Below are 23,387 nucleotides of genomic sequence, written 5' to 3'. Positions count from 1 at the left end.
GCTGGTGCGGGTCCTGATGCTGCGATACCGCCTGCCTGATGGTAGCAGTGAGAACAGACCATGACTCGGGTGGCTGGAGTCTCTGATGATCCTCCGAGCTTTTTTCACATACTGACCAGCGCAATGGTTGTAAGCATTGTAGCTGGTGAGTGGAATGGGGTGAATAGGGTGGAAAAGGGGTTGTTCATTACAAATGCTTCCTCAAGTCTGACGGGCTTAAAGAACTATTCATCTGTTCTTTCACTGCTGATGATTTTAACATATTCATCAGCTTCCAACATGATGAAACTTGAATTAACATAATCTGAAGTAACACTCTCTATAATGTTTTGATTAGATAACAGAAATTAACATTAAATTGACACTAAAATAAACAGCTTGCAAGTATATAAAGTACCAAAAAGGTTCATTATTCACTCTGGTGACGCATCACAGCTACTTATAGCTATATAGTTTGTGTTACTCTAACTTTGCCTTTCGTTGTTTTCTAGCCTAACAAAGAAATGAATAATTTAAGTAGTATTTAGGTCTAATGCTAAAAAAATATATATTTATACAATTATTAATAATTAATTAAAATAATATGCTTACCTCCTCTGTTTCGGGCTGATATTGCACTGTCAATATTTTGGTTCTTTACTCTGAAAGTTTATTGAATTAGTTTAAAATAAAAAATATATATATTTGCTTTCTACATCAAGTCATTGATATAATTGAAAAATGCTCATGTTTGGTTCTGGAAGTCCAGCATCGCACTAAGGAATATTGTGATTATCTTTAATTAAGTCGTACTTTATTTATTCAGGTTATACAAAGAATGTTTTGGCATGATGGTTGCGCAAGGAGCTCTTTGATCAGTGTATGTCAGTCTTGTTTTACTGAATGTGGTTTTACCCCTTCTGGGTTCCAAGAAAAATCTTGGTGAGAGTTCTGAGTAAACAGAAACTTATCATAACCACAGAAGTTTATGATTCTGTTCTATTTATTGACAAGTAGTACTTGTATTATTGAGGGAGTGTCACTTTAGGGAATGGTTTATCACAGTGGATTACAGTGGACTGTTACTTTGGACCCGTGGAATGGGTTAACACATTGTTCCAAAAGACACCTAACAGTAAGTATGCATTACACTCAGAGCTGTCCGCTTCCACTGGAGGGAAAATTGCAATAATGCTCTGTGAATAAATACAAAAAATAGGGTTGTTTAATCTCCTGACCCACTGATAATTTGATCACTTAAACAAAAACACCTGCAGAACACATTATGGCCTTTAAAGAAATTCTCAGAACCAAAGAATTTGATTTATAATTACCTAAAGATATATGTTGAGTCTACCTCAACTAAGTATACATGAACGAGTTCTTTAAAATATATGTCTATATAGTAAATCCAAAGTTAATATTTGATCTTTTACGGTGTGCATTTAAGGCCACATTTGTACCACACTAAAAAGCCTGACCACACACAAAACAGGTCACTGTATTATATTCAGGTTTTTTTGAGCCTTTGAGTATTAATCATTTGATGTCATCACATCACATACATCAATTTATCAAAACCGATACCGTTTTATTGAATAATATCCATTGTGATGTCATAACAAGCTTCATAGGCTAAAATCATGAAAGTATGTCAGATCTGTCCCTTATTCAAGGAGATATGCATCATTCGATCGATTTGAGGATCATCCTTCTTGGGGACCGAAATTTTGGAAAGAGCTTTGTGGAGAATGCTATCTTAAACCAAGAGCAGTTTGTCCTCCATGAGCGGACCACATGTCTGAAAAGAAAAGCTGAATTTCAAGGGCGACGGGTGACAGGCTGGTGGTGTGGCTTCTCAGCACGAGACACACTTGAGCTGGTAAGGAGAGAAATGTCCAGTACAAGTCTAAAATTACAACTAATATGACATTTAGCCACAAAACCAGTTTGTTTCACTGATTATATTACATAAATCTCTTTTCAGTCTGTTTGTGTAAACTAAGGCTAAAATCTTATAGTCAACATTGAATAAAGTAATTGGTCTCCAAGTAATTGGTAAATGGTCTTTATCCAGTTTTAAAATTAAACTAATAATGCCTTGTTTCATGGTTGTACTCATTCTTTATTTTCTAAACATTCTTTATACATGCCATATAGAGTGTTTTCAATCATCTCCCAAAACATACAATAACATTCTTCTGTTAACCCCTCCATTCCAGCGGGGCTTTAGAAATCTCAGTTTTGGAGATGTCATCCACACATAAATCTCTATAATCTTTTGAAACTGGAACAACATGTTTGCAAAAAAATAAAAATATTTTTCACTGTCAAAGCATGAAGTGTAAAGTTTTTCATAAAAATAATGAACAAAAGATTATATATCTGAAAGGATTTATTTTTAAAGTAGAGGTAGAAATTCTTGTATAATTTCTCCTATCCAGAGAAAAAAATAATTACTGTTTCTCTCCCCTTCCTCCAGCCATTTGGCCCTTGACCTCACAAAAGCTCCTTTGGAAAATTCTGTGTACAATTGATCTGTTTTTAAACTAAGTTTGTGTACTTTAGACTTTTCTTCCTCTGACAGTGAGTTTTCCTTGATTTAACTATTTAATTCCCCTGTTATCTCTTTAATCCTTCTAAGTTAATTTTTCTTTAAAACTTTACGTCTTCTTGATGGCATTTCCCTGACTTTAAATTTAAACAGCTCCAACTGTTGTACATAACTTAAGTGTTCATCTTCAAAAATATTTGCTATAAGTTTAACCTGTTCCACTTGTCATTATTTAATTTCCAGTATCCACAAAAGTTTTTACCCTTAGCCATATTCCCATTAAAAGAAATCGAAATCATTTTGTGATCTGATAGAGGGGCACAGGTCATTTTTGTTTCAGATACAAACTGAACTAAATCATGAGGAATCAACCAATAATCTATTCTTGATTTCAAAGAAAGAGAGTTTTTGTTCCAAGTGTAATCATAGTAATTGGTGTTTAAGTACCTCCATAAATCTATAATTTGTAAATTATCGGTTATAAAATAAATATGTCTGAGAGTCCTGAACTGAAACTTTTGGTGGAAAAAGGTCAATTTAATCATTAAAGTCACCACCCATAATTATATACCCTTCTTTCTATTACTTTTTTTGATCTGATAATATTACACATATTTTCTTAAACATTTCTAAATATTATTATGTACATTCCACATATATTGCAAGTAATTAATGTAGAGTTGTGCAATCTGAGAACCATTATTATCCATCTCCCATTTTCTGAGCAAATAGATTCCAGCACATCACCTTTACATTTTTTAAAGAAAATATCGACTCCTGCTGAGTGATTTAAACAATGACTGAAAACAACATCATCTCCCCATTGGGTTTTTCTGAAAATTTGAATCAGAGTCACAAGAATGAGTCACTTTGAGCTTTTGTGTGTCTGCTGAAAAGAAAAACAGCTTTTCTTTAAGTGGTGTCACGAATACATCAAATAAAGAAATACATTTTAACTTAGCAAACTTATATTCAGTCATTGCATAACTGAACTGAACAATAGAACAATTAAGAATAATACTTTGGAGAAAATATAATTTTTTTCAAGATTCTCTATCTTTACTTTTTGGGATGTGATCTCTAGTAACAACTTGCTTAAAGTTGTAGAAAGAGCAGTGATAGATGTGGCCATTTTTTCCATGATAATTTCTATGGTCTCAACTTGTTGAAACATGCCAGTAATGTGAGTGCAGCAATAGCCTCAAGGAGTGTTTAATTTTCCTTTTTTTCCCGGAGGACTTTTGGACGGAGTACACAGAAGTGGCGTTGCAAGTGGTTCTGCTGAGTCCATAGAAAGTTCAGCAAAGTATTTTCTTTCTTCAGCCGCCATATTGGCTTGTTTAACTTGATCCTTTTCTCCATATGTTTTCTGAACTATATGAGTCTGGCGAAAGATAATGTGGAGCTGTTTAACTTGTCAAACAGAGAAATTAATCAGGGTTATATTGCTATATTACATAGCTATTCTCAGTTGCTATAGTTCTAAAGTGTCATTTTTTAACTAGCAACGAAGGCTTGGTCTGTATCAAAGACAGACAATGAATCCATGGCGGAAGGAAGTAGTTCCACTCACAAGAGCGTTTTAGGGATGAAAAACTGAAAATGTCTTGAGAGAAAACCCTGAACGATGTCTTAAGGTGAGGTAACTGTGGTATAAGGCATTATTTTTTCAATAATTCAACAGTCCATTGCCAATTATTCCTAACAAATGCTGTAAAAAATTGTACCTTCATTGTTAGTTCATGATATCTAATGCATTTCCTAATGTAACTTTATAGAACTTTATTGTAAAGTGTTATATTTATTATATTTTATTATGTTCTGAATCGGGTTGCTTTGACTTTTCTAATTGATTGAAATGATGGTTTTCACACAATGGACTTTCAAAAATCCTATAGACTTACATTGACGGAATGTTCAAATGGGCAACGGCTATCAGAGACTATGTTGTAGAGATGGGCCACTACTATTTAAATGAATGGGAGAAACTGGAATGTCCAACCAAGAAGCTCTAGTGACCAACTGTCAATGGATGTAGAAAGGAAGTCCCAGCATACAGGTAAAAGAACCAATCATCTTTTAGATACAGACATCACCTGTCAGTCATCTTAATGCACATGCGCATTAGCTATACAATTGGGTGTTTTAATAGAATCTGGGGTAAAGAAGCACAATTTATTATTCCAATATTATCAAATTGTATTACTGATTTGAAATATGTTCTTTGATCGTTATCTTGACCAACCTTTTTTGAGATTTCTGTGTTCCCCCATTCAATTAGATGGGAGCTGCACCTGCATGACTTGAGAGAGCATTCCAAATATCGCTGACAGTGGACTGACTTGCTAGAAAGACTTTAATGACTATTCAAAAAAGATTCCGATTTCATCCAAAAATGTGAATATAAACAAACCCACACAAGGCCTCACTTTCTTGCTTTTGTATTTTCTTATTAAACTTTTTAAGACTTTCGGACAAGGCTTTGTCAAACCAACATAAAACATTTTGTACTTTCCCTTTCCTTCCTTCAGCACACGTTCACCTCCGAGGAGCCTACCTCCGTGCAAGACGGGGCTCAACTGGTGGTGGTGGGGTGGTGGAGGTTGCCGTGTTAGCACACTGAAACAGCAATGTGATAGATTGTGAGCAGACTTATAATGCACTGGCTTACATGCAATTGGCTTGGAATTACCCAGCTAATGGTGTGATGATGTACAGCTGCTAGTCTTCCTGCTAGAACTACGATGCGCTTACATTTCTCCGTCACCCAGACACATTTAGGGCAGAAAAAGCATAAGAAAATCACTATTGGGTTTCAGCACCTTTGGTGCTTAGACCCTTAATGATGCATTCCAGAGCTCTGTAGATGCTCATTTCTGAAATCCAAAATGTACATACAGTATAAGTATTGCTCTAACTGAAAAGCCACATGTGTCACTTTGTTTATTTTTATTTCAAATTTCAAAAATCATGTTTTTACGCTGTAAATTAATGGTACATTTCTAGTTTCCACATTATTTGTATTCCAGACCTTTGTTTTGTTGGACAAGAAAAACTAGCTTCATAGCATGTGACTCACATTTGTTTTTTGAACATTGAAAATTGGTGAAATTTAATAATTTCCAGATGGACAACTTTAAGAGCCCATTATCTCTGCGATTTAACCATATATGCCCTTAAAGATACGAAAAGAAAAGTTTGTTCTGAACCAGAATCTAAAAGGATATTAAGATATCTTTAATAGTTCTTGAGTTATAGTCACTACAACTTTGGAAAACAAAGAATATATTTTCCCATTTTTGGACTCGCAGTATTGGCATATAATGCAACAAAGGGTGCTGAAGTTAACTGATATTAGCAATAGATATACTTATCTCTATGTAAAAATCAATAATCATGCTGCCACCTTTCTATGGTTATTTTATTGCCCTGCAGTATTGCTCCAAAATCACAATTACATTTCTTTTATTTTTACCCCCCTCTACAAAATTATGGGTTACTCATTGATACATGCATTTAAAATTTTTGATTTCATCATTATTTGTTTATCTTTCTTCAGAAAAAGTATTAACTAAACCAAAAATCCCAGACAGGGAAGTCTGAGAACTTTGGTTGATTTGACAGGATTTTTTATTCAAATGATATCATACACATGTTTTTGTACAATTGCAACAATTTTCGTGCTTCCTTTTAATAGAACAGTTACAGCTGCATCCCTACGAGTCCTTTTCCTGGGCGGTAAAAACTCTGACAAGACCTCTTCTGCCAGGTGCATTTTTGGGTAATGAGAGACTAGAAACTGACAGCCAAAAACCCATGAAAGTTACTAGTACATTAAATGAAAAAACTTTTAAGTTGTGGACACAACAGGCAACAGTTCAGTAGGGAACTTCTCAAGGACTTTTGGGTTTCTGGGTCAGCTAGTGGGGTCTGCTCCCTTCTTCTGGTAATGCCAGCTCCTCATTTTCGTTAAGGTACTTGACAATAGCTAAGGATCATCTGCATGCTCTGAGAGGGAAAGCATGGAGCTGCACTGTTGTGTTGTTCACATATTTATACAGGCTTGGTGAAGTCAGCATAGAGCAGTACATTGAACGTGATGGAGAAGCACTGCAAGTGCTGGTGGAGAAATGTGGAAACAGATACCATGTTTTCAATAACAAAATTAAACACAATATTTTTTCTTATTTAATCTACAAACAAATAGAGAAAAATGAAAAGTTTATCCACTTATCCGAATTTCTACAGAATCCCTCAACAGTGCAAATGAATGAGCAACTAAAGTAAAATTGTCAGATTCATCAGCCAGATCTGCAAGATGTTTCACAAAAACATTTGTCTTAAGATGGTTATATATCATCAGCTTTAGTGTGTCAATAGGAAAAATACATTTAAGACTACCAAACATTACGTTTGCAAATAGAATAGATTAGAATAGAGGAACAGGGAGCCCTGCAACAGATGGCATTGCCCCCACAGTGCCCCCCACTGAACATCAAGTCAGTCTGAAGTTACATAAAGAGACAGAAGCTAGTTGGGACAGCCTGAAATAGATAGAAGAACTGTGCCGAATTCTCCAAGAATCGTGGAACATCCTATCTGCCAACAACCAAGAAAAACTGTGGCCAGGTGTACCTATGAGAATTGAGGTGGTTTTAAAAGCAAAGTTGGCCACATCATATATCGACATTTATATGTTTCTGGACTTTGTATGATGTTAATTGATAAATAAAAACTATTTATGGAATTATTTTTGAAGACATCCTCACTATACAACATTGCCTTAAACTTTTTCACACGCGCGCGCGCGCGCACACACACACACGCATATATACAGCATATATTCTCCTTTACCAAGTGTAGGCTAATTCAGAACATTTAGCAACAGTTCAAATTTACTTTCATTTTCATATGCATCATTTTAATCATTCATTTAAATACTATCCTGTGTTTAAATGCAATTGGTTTATATGGGCCTTTAATTTAATAACGTATGGCTTAACTTTTAATTTTTTTTTTAGATGATTTGAGTGTAATTCATTATTTATGAAAGCGTGATTGGCATGTTTGAATGTCCACATAATCAGCCTATATATTTCAGCCTTAGAAAGTGCAATAATTTTCAAAGCGGTACTTGCAAACGGTTCATGTTAAGTCACATAACGTTGAAGTGACTCCGCCTAGTGGTCAAATCATGAAGCTGCTGTTCTCGCATCCAATCGCAAACAGGTTATTCGCCGTACTGTTGCAAGGATCTCCAATTTACCAAAAAAAAAAAAAAAAAAAATGAACTACATGAAATGTTACTTAAGCTTATATTTATTAACAGACCATATAACATGTCATAAACGCAAGATTGTATTTTGTATTTTTTTTAATCTAAAAAAAGGATTAATCCTTGACCTGACATTCGGGTTCTCCAAATAACAAGGGCATTTAATTTGTATTATTAAATAAGCCTGCACTCCATCTGACTAATATCATTCAAAGCACATGACAGAGCGCTCTATCTTTGTGCTCAGGGAGCAGAATGCAGATAGATGAGCCGTGAACGCGCACAGACCCCTTAAAGGTACATGACAGCGAGACGGAGCTTCCCTTTAAGAGCCCGTTATGCGTCACCTGACCTGGTCCACAGACTATCGAAAAGCTAGGACTTTAATAATAAAATTAATAATGAATAATTAAATAATACAAACCAAAGCAATACAACACTTAGCCTAACAACATTTATGTTTTCTAACCCTTGAAATGGTTTGAAAACAGACACGTCATCATTATTCGACCGGACGGGAAAGACACACGGGCGACCGAATACAGACTCCGGGATCTCGAGCAGCTTCATAGTATATTAATCGACGAGGACACCCTGCAGGAAACCCTGAGCTTTCTTTTAATGTGTTTCTATGTGGTTTGAATTTTTCATCTGCACGTTTTGATGCGTTGATTTAATTTCATTGCAAAAAGACGCGGTCCAACGCAAAACCCTGTCAAGTGCGATTGTTTTCTGTGGTAAATTGATTACTGATTTCCCAAGATAACCAGAAATTACGCACTATTTGTTTAGCGTAGGGCGTTACGTAATAGGAGCACTATCCATGGTGCTGAAGCCATCCCCATTGACGCATGCGTAGACCAGTTTTGTGAGATAAAATCGCAACAAAATATTTTTCAGTGTGTTTCTGAATATAGCCTGTATTTTCTGAAAACAGCCGGTTTGCTTGGAAATCAAGAGGAGAAATCCATAAAAATCCCCCCCCCTCCAAATCCATATTTTAAAGGGACCGTTTGGATTCAGTCTCTGGTATTTTTGTCGGCGAAAAGCCTATGCATTTCGACTGTCCTTCCCTTTTTCCCGGTGAAGTTGATTCGTGAGGTAGTTGTCGATCATACGCGGAGAAAATGTCGGGACAGACATTGACGGATCGCATCGCCGCGGCGCAGTACCAGCTCACCGGATCCGAAGTGGCTCGCGCCGTTTGCAAAGCCACCACGCACGAGGTGATGGCGCCCAAGAAGAAGCACCTGGAATGTAAGTGAAACGCTTCTGTACCGACACTCATTTCCCATCGTTCAGACTCATTCATATCTGGAGCTGTCCAGTTCAGCACCACACCACGGGAACGCGGCTTCGGTGCATGCAGGCCTATTTGCTCAGATGAAATTAGACCTGTGATTTGCATTGTGCATGGGTGGTCCTCCATGAGATATAGCCTATTTGTCACTAGTTTGGGACTGGTAGCAATTCTAGTGACGAAAGCCTGGCTTTTTAGCCTGCATCTTTTTAGCCTGAAAAACATGATTGCAATTACTAAGGAAAATTGACAGTCTATAACAGTGAAGTGACTTTATGTGGTGTGATCTAGCCAAAGCAACAGAACAGGCTGAAAGAAAGTGATTGCCTCTAAAATAGACATATGTATGCCTCCTTTATCTATTGAGCTCTGTGTCTACAGGAGAAGGCCTTCTGAAATATAAATCGATCAGCTAAAGCATGCATGTGTTATTTACAAAGCCAAAGGTAAGGATGCTGGTATACAAACTGAAGCGTGTGTGTGTTAATGTCAGCATTCACTTCACCATGCATGTCACACGCAGAGGCAGATGGGGTCATCCCCATATTCAATGTGTTTCTGTGCTCAAGTAGTGTCAGGTTTTTCCGGATATCAAAGCACACTCTGGGTTCACTCAGTGGGGTCTTTTTAAACCCATAGCTTTATTGATCTACATATTCTTGGTTCAGTTCAGTTTGGTGTTGTCTTGTAAAAAGACATATGCCCATTATAAAGAAACACCCTCATTGCACTTGTTTTTCATTACAGAAATTGTGATTTATGTTCTGAGTTTGAAGCAAAAGAGTTTTTGTCTAATAACACCAGTCATCTGTTGGTTGAATTTTATGGAGTGAGGGGTGGCAGAGAAGTTGTCATGGAAACTGAAGTAGATTATTGGGGATGGAGGAGGAGTGAGTGACATCATGATGACATGGTATCAGTGAGCATCAGAGGCTCTTCATTCTTGGAGAGAAATGCAGCATGTGCTTTGGAGTAAGCTAAAAATGTAAGCACAATCTGCATTTTGGTCACCTAGATATGAGCATATTCCAGATCATAAATTCAATGTTCGATTAAGGCAAGTTATTTTTGATAGATTAACATGGACCTTTTTTTGTAAACATTGTTAAATTTTAAAAAATCTGAGAGATTGTTTATATTATATTGTTACTTGGCTCATATTATTTTGTTGCATCATGCAAAACAGAAACACAACAAACGGAGCATCCGATTGGTACAGAGTTAAGTCATGTGCTCACTGTGATGTGACAGTGGATGTGTATGTGTCTTTTCAATGTGTTGTCTTTAATCCGGTCACTTGAATCACAGTGTGGTGAACGATTCCATAATCCCAATGCTCACATATCCATAGCTACATATGGACATATGTACGGTGCGATATACTTCAAATTTTGTGTTGTTACGTGGCAACATTTTGTGTTCTGTTTCTGGAAACAAACACTGTATCTGTGTGTGTTCTAATCTGTGCTATTCTTGGCCTCTTAACTCTACTGCAGTCTGCTCTGTGGCAGCCATAACATATTGGCACCCTTAAAACGTTACAAGCATTACAAGCATTATATGGTGTTAAACACAACCTACATTTGCCGGAATCTCATGAAACCTGTCAAAGACATGTCTGGGTCGTATTTCACCACAAAACCAAAGGAGAGAAAAACATGAAATTCTTTGAAGCACATTTTTCTGAAAAACAAAAATAAAAAAAATAAAAAAATAAATAATGAAAAATACTAAATTAATAATTCTTATACTGTAATACAAAAAAATACCCATTATGGTAGAGTTAGCTGCACTTCCCTTCATGCATGCTGATAAATATACTGCATTACATAATTAGTTTTTTTTATTTATTTAAAAAATCCTCTTTATTTGCCCCACTTGTTTGTTTGAAATTGAAAATTCATATTGGGTCAGAAAAGTTCTCTTGAGTGGCGCTGATTTCTTATTGGAGCTATCTTTAGACTATCTTTAGACCTGTCAAGTGTGATTAGTTTCCACTCTCCACATTTATGTGTCTATTATTGAAGCAGACAGCAGCTACAAGATAAGCTAAACAGAAAGTTAGATTTATAGAAACATGTCTAAATAACTCAGAACTACAAATCCAGGTTTAGTTCAAGTGCATTCACAGGTGTTTGTTTTGCAGTATGAGATCCTGCACATCATCCCTTAGAATGGCTTTTTACTTGTAAGTTTTTAATAGATTTAATTGGAGTGTGTAAGAAATGTGTGTCATTGCAATACAGTTTAGTAACCATGATATGACCTCAGTCTCTTTCAGTAAAAACATTTCCATCATTTAGTTCCTCGTAAAATCCATTGCATGCAGTAAATTATTCCCCGCTTGAAAAATGCAGTTTTATATGTATTTATTTGTGGCTGCTTCTTGCTACCTATATGCAGTTGCTGTTATAAATTTGTCCATTGAGAATCTTTCTGCTGGTTCAATGACCATTAAACTCTCAGTAATGTTTGTATAAATGTCCTCATCCCCATTACAATGTATAAAGCTGTGGTGGTTTATGTGTGTGTTTCTCTGCGTGCAGATCTGATCTCAGCCACCAACGAGACAAATGTGAACATCCCTCAGATGGCTGACACATTATTTGAAAGATCCACCAATGTCAGCTGGGTGGTCGTGTTCAAAGCCCTAACTACAACTCACCACATCTGCATCTACGGCAATGAAGTGAGATGTCATACTACTTCGTTTTTTTTTTTCTCTTTTTATGGGTGTCTCCTCAACTTCGGGCACTTTTAGCACTGTGGACTGCTAGAAAGTATTGCTAGAAAGTCTTGTTAAAAATTATTTCACACTCTTAATTTTTTTTAATTTGTTTACTATGTATAATGTGCTCAGTGTGTTTGTCCATGCATCACAGGTGATTTATGCAATTCATTTAATTTATTTATTCTTTTAATTTCCAGCACATCTCAAATTCTGTATTGAGTTTAACATAATTCTTAGGTGAAAATGAAGGAAATTAAGGTTTAAGTTTTTGAAATAAAATGGCTAATTTCATAGCTAACATTTTATGAATTCTAAATACACACAATTAAATAATATTTCACACTTTTTACATAATCTAGCAAAATTACACTTTGATTGAAAATATATTCTGTGATATTTACCTTAATTGTTTTTGTTTTCTTCAAACATCACTTGTCTAATATTTCATCTTAAGCATGCTCTTCACTGACACTTTAGTCAACTTGATGAACAAGTACACTTATTTTAAAAGAAAAAACTTTATTAGGGGCAATGTTGTTTGATAAGGTTGATAAATGATGCCACAACTCTTTGACAGTCGTAATTAAAAAAAATAAATAAATAAAATGATAGAAATGATTATCACACAGTTAAAATTAACATAGGTTATTTTTATTTCACTCTTTTTTTTTATATTATTATAGTTTTAAACATCTCATTATTAGTATTTTTATAATGGATTTTCATAGTTTAATATTGACAGTCTTGACTGTCCAAGAATCAACGAAGACCTGGAAGAAAAACTGTGAGAAAAAAGTTGAAATCTGTTTGTTTGAGTAAAAATCAACCCCTGGGACATGAAAATACCTGAAGCTAAAGAAACACCTTTACATTAAGTTGCTATACAATTAAAACTAAAATGCAAAGATACATTTTGTGTGAAATTAAAATACAAAAATGCAAAACTGCATGCAGAACTACCTATGGTGGTTAAGGAGATCCCCCTGTTCATAATGTAAAGCACATTGAGTGTAGTGACAGAAATCGGCATATAAGTGTAAATTTCATTCATTTATTCATACTTTTGCAAACACCTTCTAAGTTAGTGATCTAAGATGAAAAATGCAAGAACGTCATGCATATTTTAAGATTTGTCCTATTTACATCTCTACAGAGATTCATCCAGTATTTGGCCTCGAGGACTTCCCTGTTCAATCTCAGCAACTTTATTGACAAAACAGGCACCCATGGTGAGTTTGTGCATGAGCACGTTTGAGTTTAAGATAAAGATACATAAACTTCAATTAAATGTCACTCAATATATAGTCAGTTTCCCTTAGTATGTTTAACAATTGGTGCTTGTAAGGTGCTTGTATTAACACACACAAGTCACAAAGATACAGATACAGTGGAACTGACTGTTGAATGCGCCCATTGTAGAAATGGTGTTAGAATATTAACAAACCCTAAATTAAATACTGTATCTTTCAAATCTTACTCTGTGTAATGACCTTAAATGTAATCTGTGTCTAAAGGGAACTAAAGTTCTGTTTGCTCCTTTTCTGTGTTCAAGGCTATGACATGTCAACATTTATCAGACGATACGCACGGTACCTGAATGAGAAGGCATACGCTTACCGTGCGATGGCCTTCGACTTCACTCGAGTCAAGAAGGGGTATGTTGATAGAAGGCTAATGGGTTTCTTAATTTGGAAGCATTGAGAAACCAGTTGCTCACAATTCTCAGAAACTGTGTTAGAGTGCAATTTAGATAGTTGAGGAGTTATTAGAGCCAAGGATGGAGACACTGTAGATAACAATTTTACTCCCAGGGATGTAAAGCATTTACAGAACACAAAGGAAATGCCAACTCTAAGTATGGAAGCTATAAGACCCCAATTAAATGCTGTTTTATCACAGAAAACACATTTAAGAATCCTACAGTTCCCCCACTCACATTGAACCACTCTTTCCTGTTTGTGCTCAGAGCTGAGGGTGTGATGAGGACTATGACTCCTGAGAAGCTCCTGAAGGCCATGCCTGCCCTGCAGACTCAAGTGGACACGCTGCTGGAGTTTGACGTGTGTAACATCCTCCCACATTCTAGAACATTCTGAAGAGTTGTCCCATAAATGACTCTGAGCAGTCTTGCATTTAAAACAGCCCATGTTTAAGTTTGAAGACTGTGGTCCATGTGAAGATCTTTTACTTGATTGACTAAATTGTGTGTTTTCCAAAAAGGTGTTTTCTCAGCTATGCCATAGAAGAACCATTTTTCAGTGATGTACAAACTTTTTATAGTCTAAAGAACCTTTTTTTCCCATTACAAATGACCTTTTGTGCAATGGGAATGTTCCTTGTGTTTTAAAGGTTCTTTATGGAACCATATATAACGATAAAGAACCTTTATTTTTTTTTAAATGTGTGTCCGCAAGTGTCAAGATCAGGATCAAATCTATTATTATGGTTTGGTTTTCAGAATTTATGTTATGATTCAAATACATTTTCTAACAATGTAAATGTCATTGGAACACTGTTAAAAGTGTAACGTAAAAGTGATTCTGTCCTTTCTCGCTCCTTTAGGTTCATCCTAAAGATTTAAATAACGGCATCATCAATGCAGCATTCCTGCTTCTCTTTAAGGATCTGATAAAGCTGTTTGCCTCCTACAATGATGGCGTCATCAATTTATTAGGCATGTGTTGCTATAACAACTTACTGTAGATCTGCATCTCTAAACCACAGCACATAACATCTTTATCTAGAACTATTTAATTCTCCTAGAAATAGCTGACGATGTGATCTGTTTTCGGTTGCACAGAGAAATATTTCAAAATGAAGAAGTCTGAATGCAAGGACTCACTGGAAATTTACAAGAAGTTTCTGACCAGAGTGACCAAGATTTCAGAGTTCATGAAAATTGCTGAGGTTAGAAACAAAGATGAAATGTTACACTTTATTAAGTACAATTATTTTGATCAATGAAAGCAGTAATATGTATGTTAGTTTGAAATGTGTATGTAACCCTTATATATGTTAAATATAATTCAATCTGAATTTTATTCTTTTTCTTTCGGCTTCTGTTGCAGCAAGTAGGAGTGGATAAAAATGACATTCCTGACATCTCTTATGTAAGTCAAATTCAGGACATCTAAGCTTAGTTCAATTACCCAAGTGATTGAGAACACACAAACACTCAATCTCATATGTGTCTTATCATTTGCACATATTCATGTGTGCCTTTAAATGGGCTTCTAATTAACATTAGGATGAGGTCAGGATTATACAGGCTTTGTAAAACGGTTATTAGAGTTTCTTCCTAACTGATTGTTGTCATCAAAACTCCTCCCTGTGGGCATTCCCAGTGTCTGCACCCTGGCATGGTGGCTGACCTGGCAGATTCAGACAATGAAGACTGTCCCTTTAAAGACCAGAATGAAGAGCCGGTAACCATAGCGACTGATTTGGAGCCCAGTTTGCATCTCAGTGCATTGCTTTTTCCTGTTTGTTCAGACTCCCTTCCAGCCCGAGCTACTGTAGTTAGTTACAAATCACAATTTCCTGGAGTTCAACTACTGATTTAAGTTTAAAATTGGCCCATCATTTGCTAATAAGTGTGGTTTATCTGAACAGAGGCAAGCTGATCCTAAAACAGATAGTGTTTCATTTGAAAATGTTCATTTGAATCATCCTTGTGATAGTAATACGCTTTTCCATTAGTTTCTTTTCTACATTTTGAAACGATCGAGAAGTCACACCACTATAGTATTATTATAATTCTGCATCAGTGTAAGATTTGCTTATTATATGCAGAAACAGGCTAAAGCAATGTACCGAATGTACCGTTGAGTTTGCAGTGTTCTGGACATCATTTGGTGGAAAGTTGAGTTCTGGTGTGGTTTGGATTTGCTGTGGAACTTTGAGAGAGATTGACATAAGTTGTGCTCTGATGTTGTTTGTACTGTGCGCTTAATCTTTGCTCATCATATGTGCGTGTTTGATTCTGACGTCTTCAGGCTCCCAGCACTATTCTGGAATCTCTGGAGACACATATGAACAGTCTAGAGGGGAAGAAAGGGTATGAAACCTCTGAACTCACTCTAAATCCCTTTAAATATCAGTGTGGCAGCATCTCTGTGGTTCAAATGTTGGGCTTATAAAGCAAATGTTACAGGCTTGTTAGAAAACCTTATTAATATTGTGCTTTTGAACAAGGCACATAACCATAGATTTTCCAGGGGGGACTTTCACTATAGTTAGTGTACAGTGCATCCCTCTAGATGAAACACATCTGCTAACGATAAGTCACTAATCAAGTAGCACTGTGTGCCATTTTGAGAACACACTGTTAACTATTAAAATGTCATTGATTTGTGTATTTTTTACTCTCCCTGCATTTTTCCATTGGATATTCAGGGAAGGGTGAGTTTGTTTTTTCTACATTTTCATCAGTCATGGTCTGTTTACATGTAGAATAATTAAATAGATTGTTTACAACAATTTGAGAACAAATTGAGACTTTTGATAAGTATCCTGTTTCTCAGGAGTCACGTGTGAGATTACCGGGGGTCTTTTTCTAATGAGGTTTCAGAAGAGATTTCAAAACTGTGATATATCAAGAACTCTTCAATCAAAAGTCAGATTTCAATTTGAACTCAAACATCTCCCGTCAAATTCTTACAAGATTAATAATCTGAGCTATGCTATCCACATTCATCTTATAGCTCTTATAACTCTTGATGCATGTCAACATTGGTCTCATTTGTGTCTGTTTTTATTTTTATAGAAATATATGTTTTTATAAGTTAATACTAAGCCTTTAAGAAAAACACAATAAATATGAAGCCATTAAGAATAAAAACAATAAACATCTGAACCGAAAAACTTTCCTAAAAAAGATCATCTTCTCACGTTAGTCTCGTTTTTCTCTCCCTTATTTCCTCTAGGTCACCCACAAAGGTAAGGATTTGTCTTTACAGTACATTTGTTTTTTAATACCTACACTCTAATGTACTGTATATACACATACACTAACCTGGTCGCATAGAAACACGATACTATACATAGGTTTTTACAAAAATGTGTCTCGTTATACATATTGTGGCAGTTTCCTGTTGAACTGAACACTAGAGGCGCTACAACAACTATGACTTTTATTCCCTTTCAAACAAATCACGTGTATAACGGCAGATTATTAGTTAATAAACACTTACTTTTTGCCCTTTTTCTCACACAATGCTAACTTATTACATCACCTTTACTGTAGTGCATAACTTCTAAGGTGTTACATTTTAATGTTCGTATTACATAACCAACTACATTTATAAGCTTGCTCCAGTGCAATCAAATTGCAGTAGCGATGTGTAGGACTGGGGTACGAGTCCTGAATAGCACACGAGTCGATATGTGAGCTGAAAGTGTCATAGAAGCACCACAAAATTGCATGGTTGCTTCAGCTATTCGTTTATCCATGTCACATTTGCATTTTATGCCACAGTTGGTTAGATTTAAGTTTAAGGTTTAGGGTAGGGAGGTCAGTTTTGTTGATATACAACTTAATAGAGCATTAATCTTAAAAACCTCCTCTGTTTGGGAGAAAATTACATCACTTTTAGCGCCAACTAGTGGACAGTTCACCTCGGAACAGCTGCGATGCGTGTAAGGAAACATGTAATGTCATTTCGCAAAAATATTGCCACTATCATGTAATTTTCATGAGATCAAGCTCATTTAGACTTTTTGTTGTAGGGATCCCCCACCAATAACGTGTCTCCAACCTCCACTCCCTCTAAATCCGCTGCTGCCGTTCCCACTCTGGAGCCGCCACCCACTGAGGCCGCATCCACTGCAGAGTCTGCCACTGAGTGAGTGACCCGTTTTACCACCCTTCACTTCCTATCTGAAAACAACTGGATTATTGCTAATCAGAACAATAGATCCCATTATCTGATCTTACAACTTTATTTCATATGGTGAGTGTCTCTTGTTCGCTGTCTCTCTGTAGTTCTCTGCTGGATCTGGACCCGTTGTCTTCCTCTGGACCTTCTGCAGGTGGTGCATCAGCTGCTCCCACATCCTGGGGAGGTAAAATACATAATCAAGACACACACACACACACACACACACACACACACACACACACACACACACACACACACACACTTTTGCATGTATCTTTCCTATGCTGATTAAGCTTACTCCTTTTTCTTCTTTCTTATTGTCTCTTTGTGATGGACTTCGCACAACAGATCTGCTAGGGTCAGGTAAGTGCCAGTGATTTTTTTTAATTTACATTTGTTTTAAAGTGTTAAATGTCTCATCCACCTTCTTAAACATTTTAAACACTTGTTACAGTTCATCTGAAAATTTGAAATTAAATTGTAACAATTGTGTGCGATGAATATCCAACCTAGTTTCCTAAAATCCATTTAGAGTGTGAATCCTGTCCCTCTGTCTTGGCTCAGTAGAATCTCTCTTTCTTTCTCTCTCGTTTCTGCTCTTGCCCTCTTATGTGGTTCTGTCTTTCCTGGTTATCTGTTTATTTACGTTACGGTTTATATTGGTCCTCTGGGGGCGTGGCTATGCAGAAATGGGTTCCTTTACTACAGAGACTCTCCTTCCTGACCCAAGCACTGCCGTAGACTCCGCCTCCTCAGCCACGCCCACCACAGCCACAGAGGCAGCCGTTTCTTTGGCTCCTCCTCCTTCCGCTGCCGGTGCTTCCTCCGGTTCAGCGGATCTCCTCGGAGGTCAGTTGTGATGTTTTTACATTTCTTCCTTAAGAAGATGTTTCTGGGGGAAAAGGCTGTGCCACATTCTAAAACAGAGAAACATCCTAGCACACAATGACAGATCAGATCAAAATTGCACTGTCTGTGCCTCTTCGTTTGTCTGCTCTCACCATTGCTCCATTTTTGTGTCCTGCTACAGTAGAAATATAGAGCGCCACGCTTCCTTTTCTGTTCCTGTATGTTTTCACTGCTACACTTTTGCTTTTTTTGTTTGAAATGTGCATATCAATGCTCTGTCGGATCTTATTTATTGAAATTACCATTTATAAATTCTTATCATTTGATTATTCTTATCTGTAATCTACACAGTAAGATTAATCAAGGTTTCATAATTTTTTTTTGATCAGTGCATGCTAAACTGTTTTAAAGTCAACATGAAATCAAAATTGACCCTATTTACTTTTGTAAACACATTGCTGGTCTTATTATCATCCTACAAGGTAATACAGCGCAACAGTGCCTGTTCACTTTTTAAGCCATTTTAGTTTCGGAATAATTTTTCCCATTCATTTTTTTCCATAGGAATTTCATAAAATTCTTTATAAAAGCCATGAACCAAAACAACCAGCTCCGAGGCGAATCGCAACTTAACAAACTTTGATTTGAATAAAAAAATTATTTGAAAATCAACAGGCACAAGACTGTGTACTTAAGGACTTTGTTGAGGGAATTAGCTATAATCCATAATCAAATTATAATGTTGAACTTTCTGAATTATAAACAATGGGAAAATATAAACAATACATTACTATTTAATTGCAAAATATTCATATTAGTTTGAGAGTGTATATGGAGATGGCCTTGGTTGCGTCATTCACAGTGCGTCATGGAAGTGGCGCCGCAGAGCTCTTTTGCCGCACTTTGTTGGCCGTGATTCTCTGATTGGTTGATGTTTTCTTTTCAGGATCATGGGTAATATAGTTCTTGACCAGTAATTCCACTTTATTTAACTTTAAGGTTGAAATAATGTGAAGCATTTACCATCAACAACCTCTGAGCTTGTCTAGAAAGGTTTAGAAACGTTCGCTTCTAGAGAGCGTTAAAATTGATTCACCCATGGAGAAAATGAATAGAAGAGTTACTTCCAGAATTTGACTGTTGCACTATGTTAGAGGCGTTATCTTTTGGATATGTTGATATGTTCGAGAGTCTCCATCCCCTACATGCCACAATACGGAAGTAAATGGATTTCAAATGGCATTTCATGTTGATTTTAAGATTTAAGAAAGGGTCATAATTATTTCTGTAGATGTAAATGTAAATGTTTTGTTAGTAAGACCCTTAGATATGAAATCCTTATTTTAAATAAGTATGAAACATACCTTAAAATATTCTAAATGCAAAAGTCTTTACTTTCTTTTTTTCTTTTACTTACACTTTGCATGACACTAAAGTTTGTCATTTCTGTCTTCATGCTGTTATCTCTATTCTTTTCTTCTTCCTGTTCCTTTTCCTCTATTTCACATCTATCCTCTGGCCCTCGTTTTCGGTACTCCAGACATGTTTGCAGCCCCTGCAGCTGAAGCAGCTCCTGCTGCAGAGAGTGCGTCCGCAACAACCACACCCACCCCTGCTTCCGAGGGCACCGCTACAACTGGTGGGTGATGGCACTGTGCATATGTGTGTGTGTGTGTATTTGTATTGACTAAATGTGGTGCAACGTAAACCAGACATCATGCTGATAGTCCCTCTTCTACAGGCTCTTGCGCTAAAGTAGCTTCCTCAGGTCAGTTTGTTCCTCTGCTCTGTTGAGTTTTCTCTCTGAATTGGCACTGGTGTTGCCATGAACATTGCTATCTGTATTGGTAGGGCAATGGTCTTTGAACATTGAAGTTCTGTTCTCTGTTGGACACAAGCAGATGTCGACTTAGTAAACACGAATCTGACAGAACGACTCAGATTCAGAAACTTGTCTCAGTGAACCATCTAGAACTGATTCGCCTATTTTCTGTTTCTCTTCTCTCCTCCTTTAAAGTTTCATACTTTGGGCTGTTCTATAATAAATGATATCACACAATGGGCCTGAAAGATGTTTTTAAACACTCATCCTCTTTTCCTGGTAGACCCCTTCACTCCAGTAGCTGGTACTGCTGTTGAAGCCTCCCTTCAGCTGGATCTATTCTCAATGCAACCAGTAGATGACTGTAACTCCCTCTTTAAGTCAGTGGCGGCACCTAACAGTATTGTAGTTCCAGTTGCTACCCCAGCCCCGATGAGAGACCTGTTTGCTGGTAAACCCCCTTTGGCCATAACATACTCTGGGCAAGTGAGCATTCGTGACACAAATGTTGTTCCAATGCTTTGCAGCCCTGCTATAGTGCCCCTTGTGGAAATACTGAGAAAGCAATGCACACTTGCTTTGTCTTATGAATTTAATTCTGACTAGGGCTGCACGATTATGACAAAAATCATAATTGTCGATTAATTCCCTTGACATTGTAATTGCAATTATTAATGGCTCTTAAGAGAAGTTACATAAAATATTTTTTCACAAGTCAACTGGTTCATAATATAGTCTTGGAGCGCATTAGGGTAAATGGGTTTGGCATGCTGTCCATAACAGAGGGGCTCAAGTACAGGACTGAGTGACTAAAGCATGAAATAGAAAGACTATTTTGAAATAATAATTAGTATAGGAATTATGAAATAAAGGTAGAGATGGGGAGGTGGAGGTGGAGGGATGCCGGAAAGAATTGTCACCTGTGCGAGGGAAGCAGCTGTTTATATATCCTTGGGATATAATTGCCAGGCCTAGATGAACAAGCTGCTCCCGAACTTACATTTGGAACTTCATTTGTTTAACTTCATGCTATATTATTAGCTTATGTAGGCTACACATCCAGAACAAGCTCAGAACAGTTGAGCTGAATTACTTTATTGTTGTTTAACACAGCAATAAATGAACTTCACATTGGTCTACTTAATAGCATGACAAAACCTAACTGTAATTACATTTTTAATTATTATTTGTATTGAACACAATAAAATTAAGCCACAACAAAGTTAAGCCTTGTCACAACTGAAAAGCCACAACAGAACAATATTAAACCACAACACAACTAAATTAAGCCACAACAATATGGAAAAGCCACAACACTACAATATTAAACAACAACACAACAGAAAAGCCACAACGCAATGAAATTAAGCCACAACACAACAGAAAAACCACAAAAAAACAAAATTAAGCCACAAAAAACTTAAGCCTCATCACAACTGAAAAGCCACAACCAAAAAAGCCACAACACAACACTATTAAACTACAATGCAACAATAACCGCTTTTGTTTTAAAGCTTCTTTTCAAGTCTCAGGTGATGTTTCTTCAGTGCTAATTTTCATGTGGAACAATGAAAAGTGGTAAAACATGAAGCCAGCATCTGGGAATTTCATTGTTTAAAACTTGCGCCTTCGTAACGCATTAGGACTACAGACTCATTTAAGAATCTCTGATTTTCCAATACCATTTTATTGCTCAATGAACATGCCTGGAATTGGTTAGAATACCAAAGTATAGGTCTCTGTGGAACAATAATGGCCGTTTCCCAATCTGTGGGCATTTTCAAAGCACAATGGCCATTTTTCAACTATCCAATGAAAGTAGTTAATCTCAGTGTAGTAATCAGTGAGCGTTTCCGAACCAGGATGGGCGTTCCTGAACAATCCAATGAAAGTAGGGAATCTCAATGTAGTAGGCAAATCATGTAAGCAGTTGCTAGCACCCATCCTGATTTGTAAACGCCCACAGATTGGAACATGCCCATTTTTGTTCAGAATACTCAACCGTCACAAAAGCACAATGTAAAAAGAGATATTTGAATCCACAGAAGTAGACTTAAATGGAAAGCTGTAATCGTCCGTTATCATCATTAGTTAATCGTGGCAGCTGTAATTCTAATCTTGATTACTTTTTGATTAATTGTGCAGCCATAAGTTGTAACATTTTGGAATACAATAGCGAGAAGCATTTTCATTCACATTCTTGCATAGAGTATGTTTTGGGCCTTAGTGTGTTCCACTTTTGAAAATCTGTTCCTGTCCTTCTAAGTTCTTCAACGAATGTTTTTTAGGGTACAAAATGAAGCCTGTTTAAATACAAACTAATTTTCACTGTAAGGAAACTTTATACTACTTTATAGAAGCATGCAGTTTACATATTTGTGTGTGTGTGCATGTGTGTGTGCTTTAACATACTACAAATATTCAGGCGGTTTGGTTAAGTTTGAACTTTTTTCCTGTGTTTTATTGGTTTGATTTGCGTTACTCCTCTCTTATACTTTTATTTAATATTACATGTCAGTATCTCTTTGTGCATATGTGTTCTTGTCTGTAGGTTTTTTTGATCCCATGCCAGATTCATCTGTTCCCAAAACAGACCCTATTCCCAGTCTAGACCTGTTTTCAGCAGGTACACGCTACACTGCATCCATCCTCTCGCTTGTACATTGTTTTTTTTCTCTCTATTTCATCCTAGGCTACTCAAGGTAACCCAAATATGTTTCTCCTGAGGCAGCCAAAGGAACTGGGCAACACCGTGATTCCTCTTACTTCTTGAGGCCCTTATTCCCTTCTGTCTGTCTCTTGAAACATCTCCATTAGTTACATTTCCATACTTATATTTAGCATTTTCTTTATTCCTTTTTACTCTCTCTATTTCACATTTTGTCCTCAATGAAGAAAACAAATACTCTTAGCAGGTTACATACCAATGCAGGTTACTCAGGTTCAGTGTAATGGCATTTTCACCATATTTAGTGTTTACTTTACATGTGCAGTAGAA

At 36.5% G+C, this 23,387-nt stretch overlaps 1 protein-coding gene across 1 annotated transcript in view; it reads left to right on the top strand.

The window, feature by feature from the left end:
* Nucleotides 1-8,139: 8,139 nt before the first annotated feature.
* Nucleotides 8,140-23,387, top strand: part of LOC127639209 (clathrin coat assembly protein AP180-like) — a 23,261-nt gene continuing 8,013 nt past the window's right edge. The window contains exons 1-16 of the mRNA XM_052121113.1: nt 8,140-9,065; nt 11,655-11,797; nt 12,993-13,068; nt 13,392-13,494; nt 13,806-13,899; nt 14,402-14,513; nt 14,640-14,746; nt 14,908-14,949; nt 15,835-15,896; nt 16,235-16,240; nt 16,765-16,777; nt 17,567-17,682; nt 17,823-17,902; nt 18,067-18,081; nt 18,406-18,567; nt 20,108-20,206. Of these exons, the coding sequence (XP_051977073.1) occupies nt 8,936-9,065; nt 11,655-11,797; nt 12,993-13,068; nt 13,392-13,494; nt 13,806-13,899; nt 14,402-14,513; nt 14,640-14,746; nt 14,908-14,949; nt 15,835-15,896; nt 16,235-16,240; nt 16,765-16,777; nt 17,567-17,682; nt 17,823-17,902; nt 18,067-18,081; nt 18,406-18,567; nt 20,108-20,206 (1,360 nt within the window). The 5' untranslated portion in view covers nt 8,140-8,935. The remainder of the gene's footprint in view (nt 9,066-11,654; nt 11,798-12,992; nt 13,069-13,391; nt 13,495-13,805; nt 13,900-14,401; nt 14,514-14,639; nt 14,747-14,907; nt 14,950-15,834; nt 15,897-16,234; nt 16,241-16,764; nt 16,778-17,566; nt 17,683-17,822; nt 17,903-18,066; nt 18,082-18,405; nt 18,568-20,107; nt 20,207-23,387) is intronic.

This window comes from Xyrauchen texanus, chromosome 47 (assembly GCF_025860055.1).
Source record: "Xyrauchen texanus isolate HMW12.3.18 chromosome 47, RBS_HiC_50CHRs, whole genome shotgun sequence".
NCBI lineage: Eukaryota > Metazoa > Chordata > Actinopteri > Cypriniformes > Catostomidae > Xyrauchen > Xyrauchen texanus.
The sequence above is the reverse complement of the archived record's forward strand: the minus strand, read 5'-3'. Positions and strand labels throughout refer to the sequence as shown.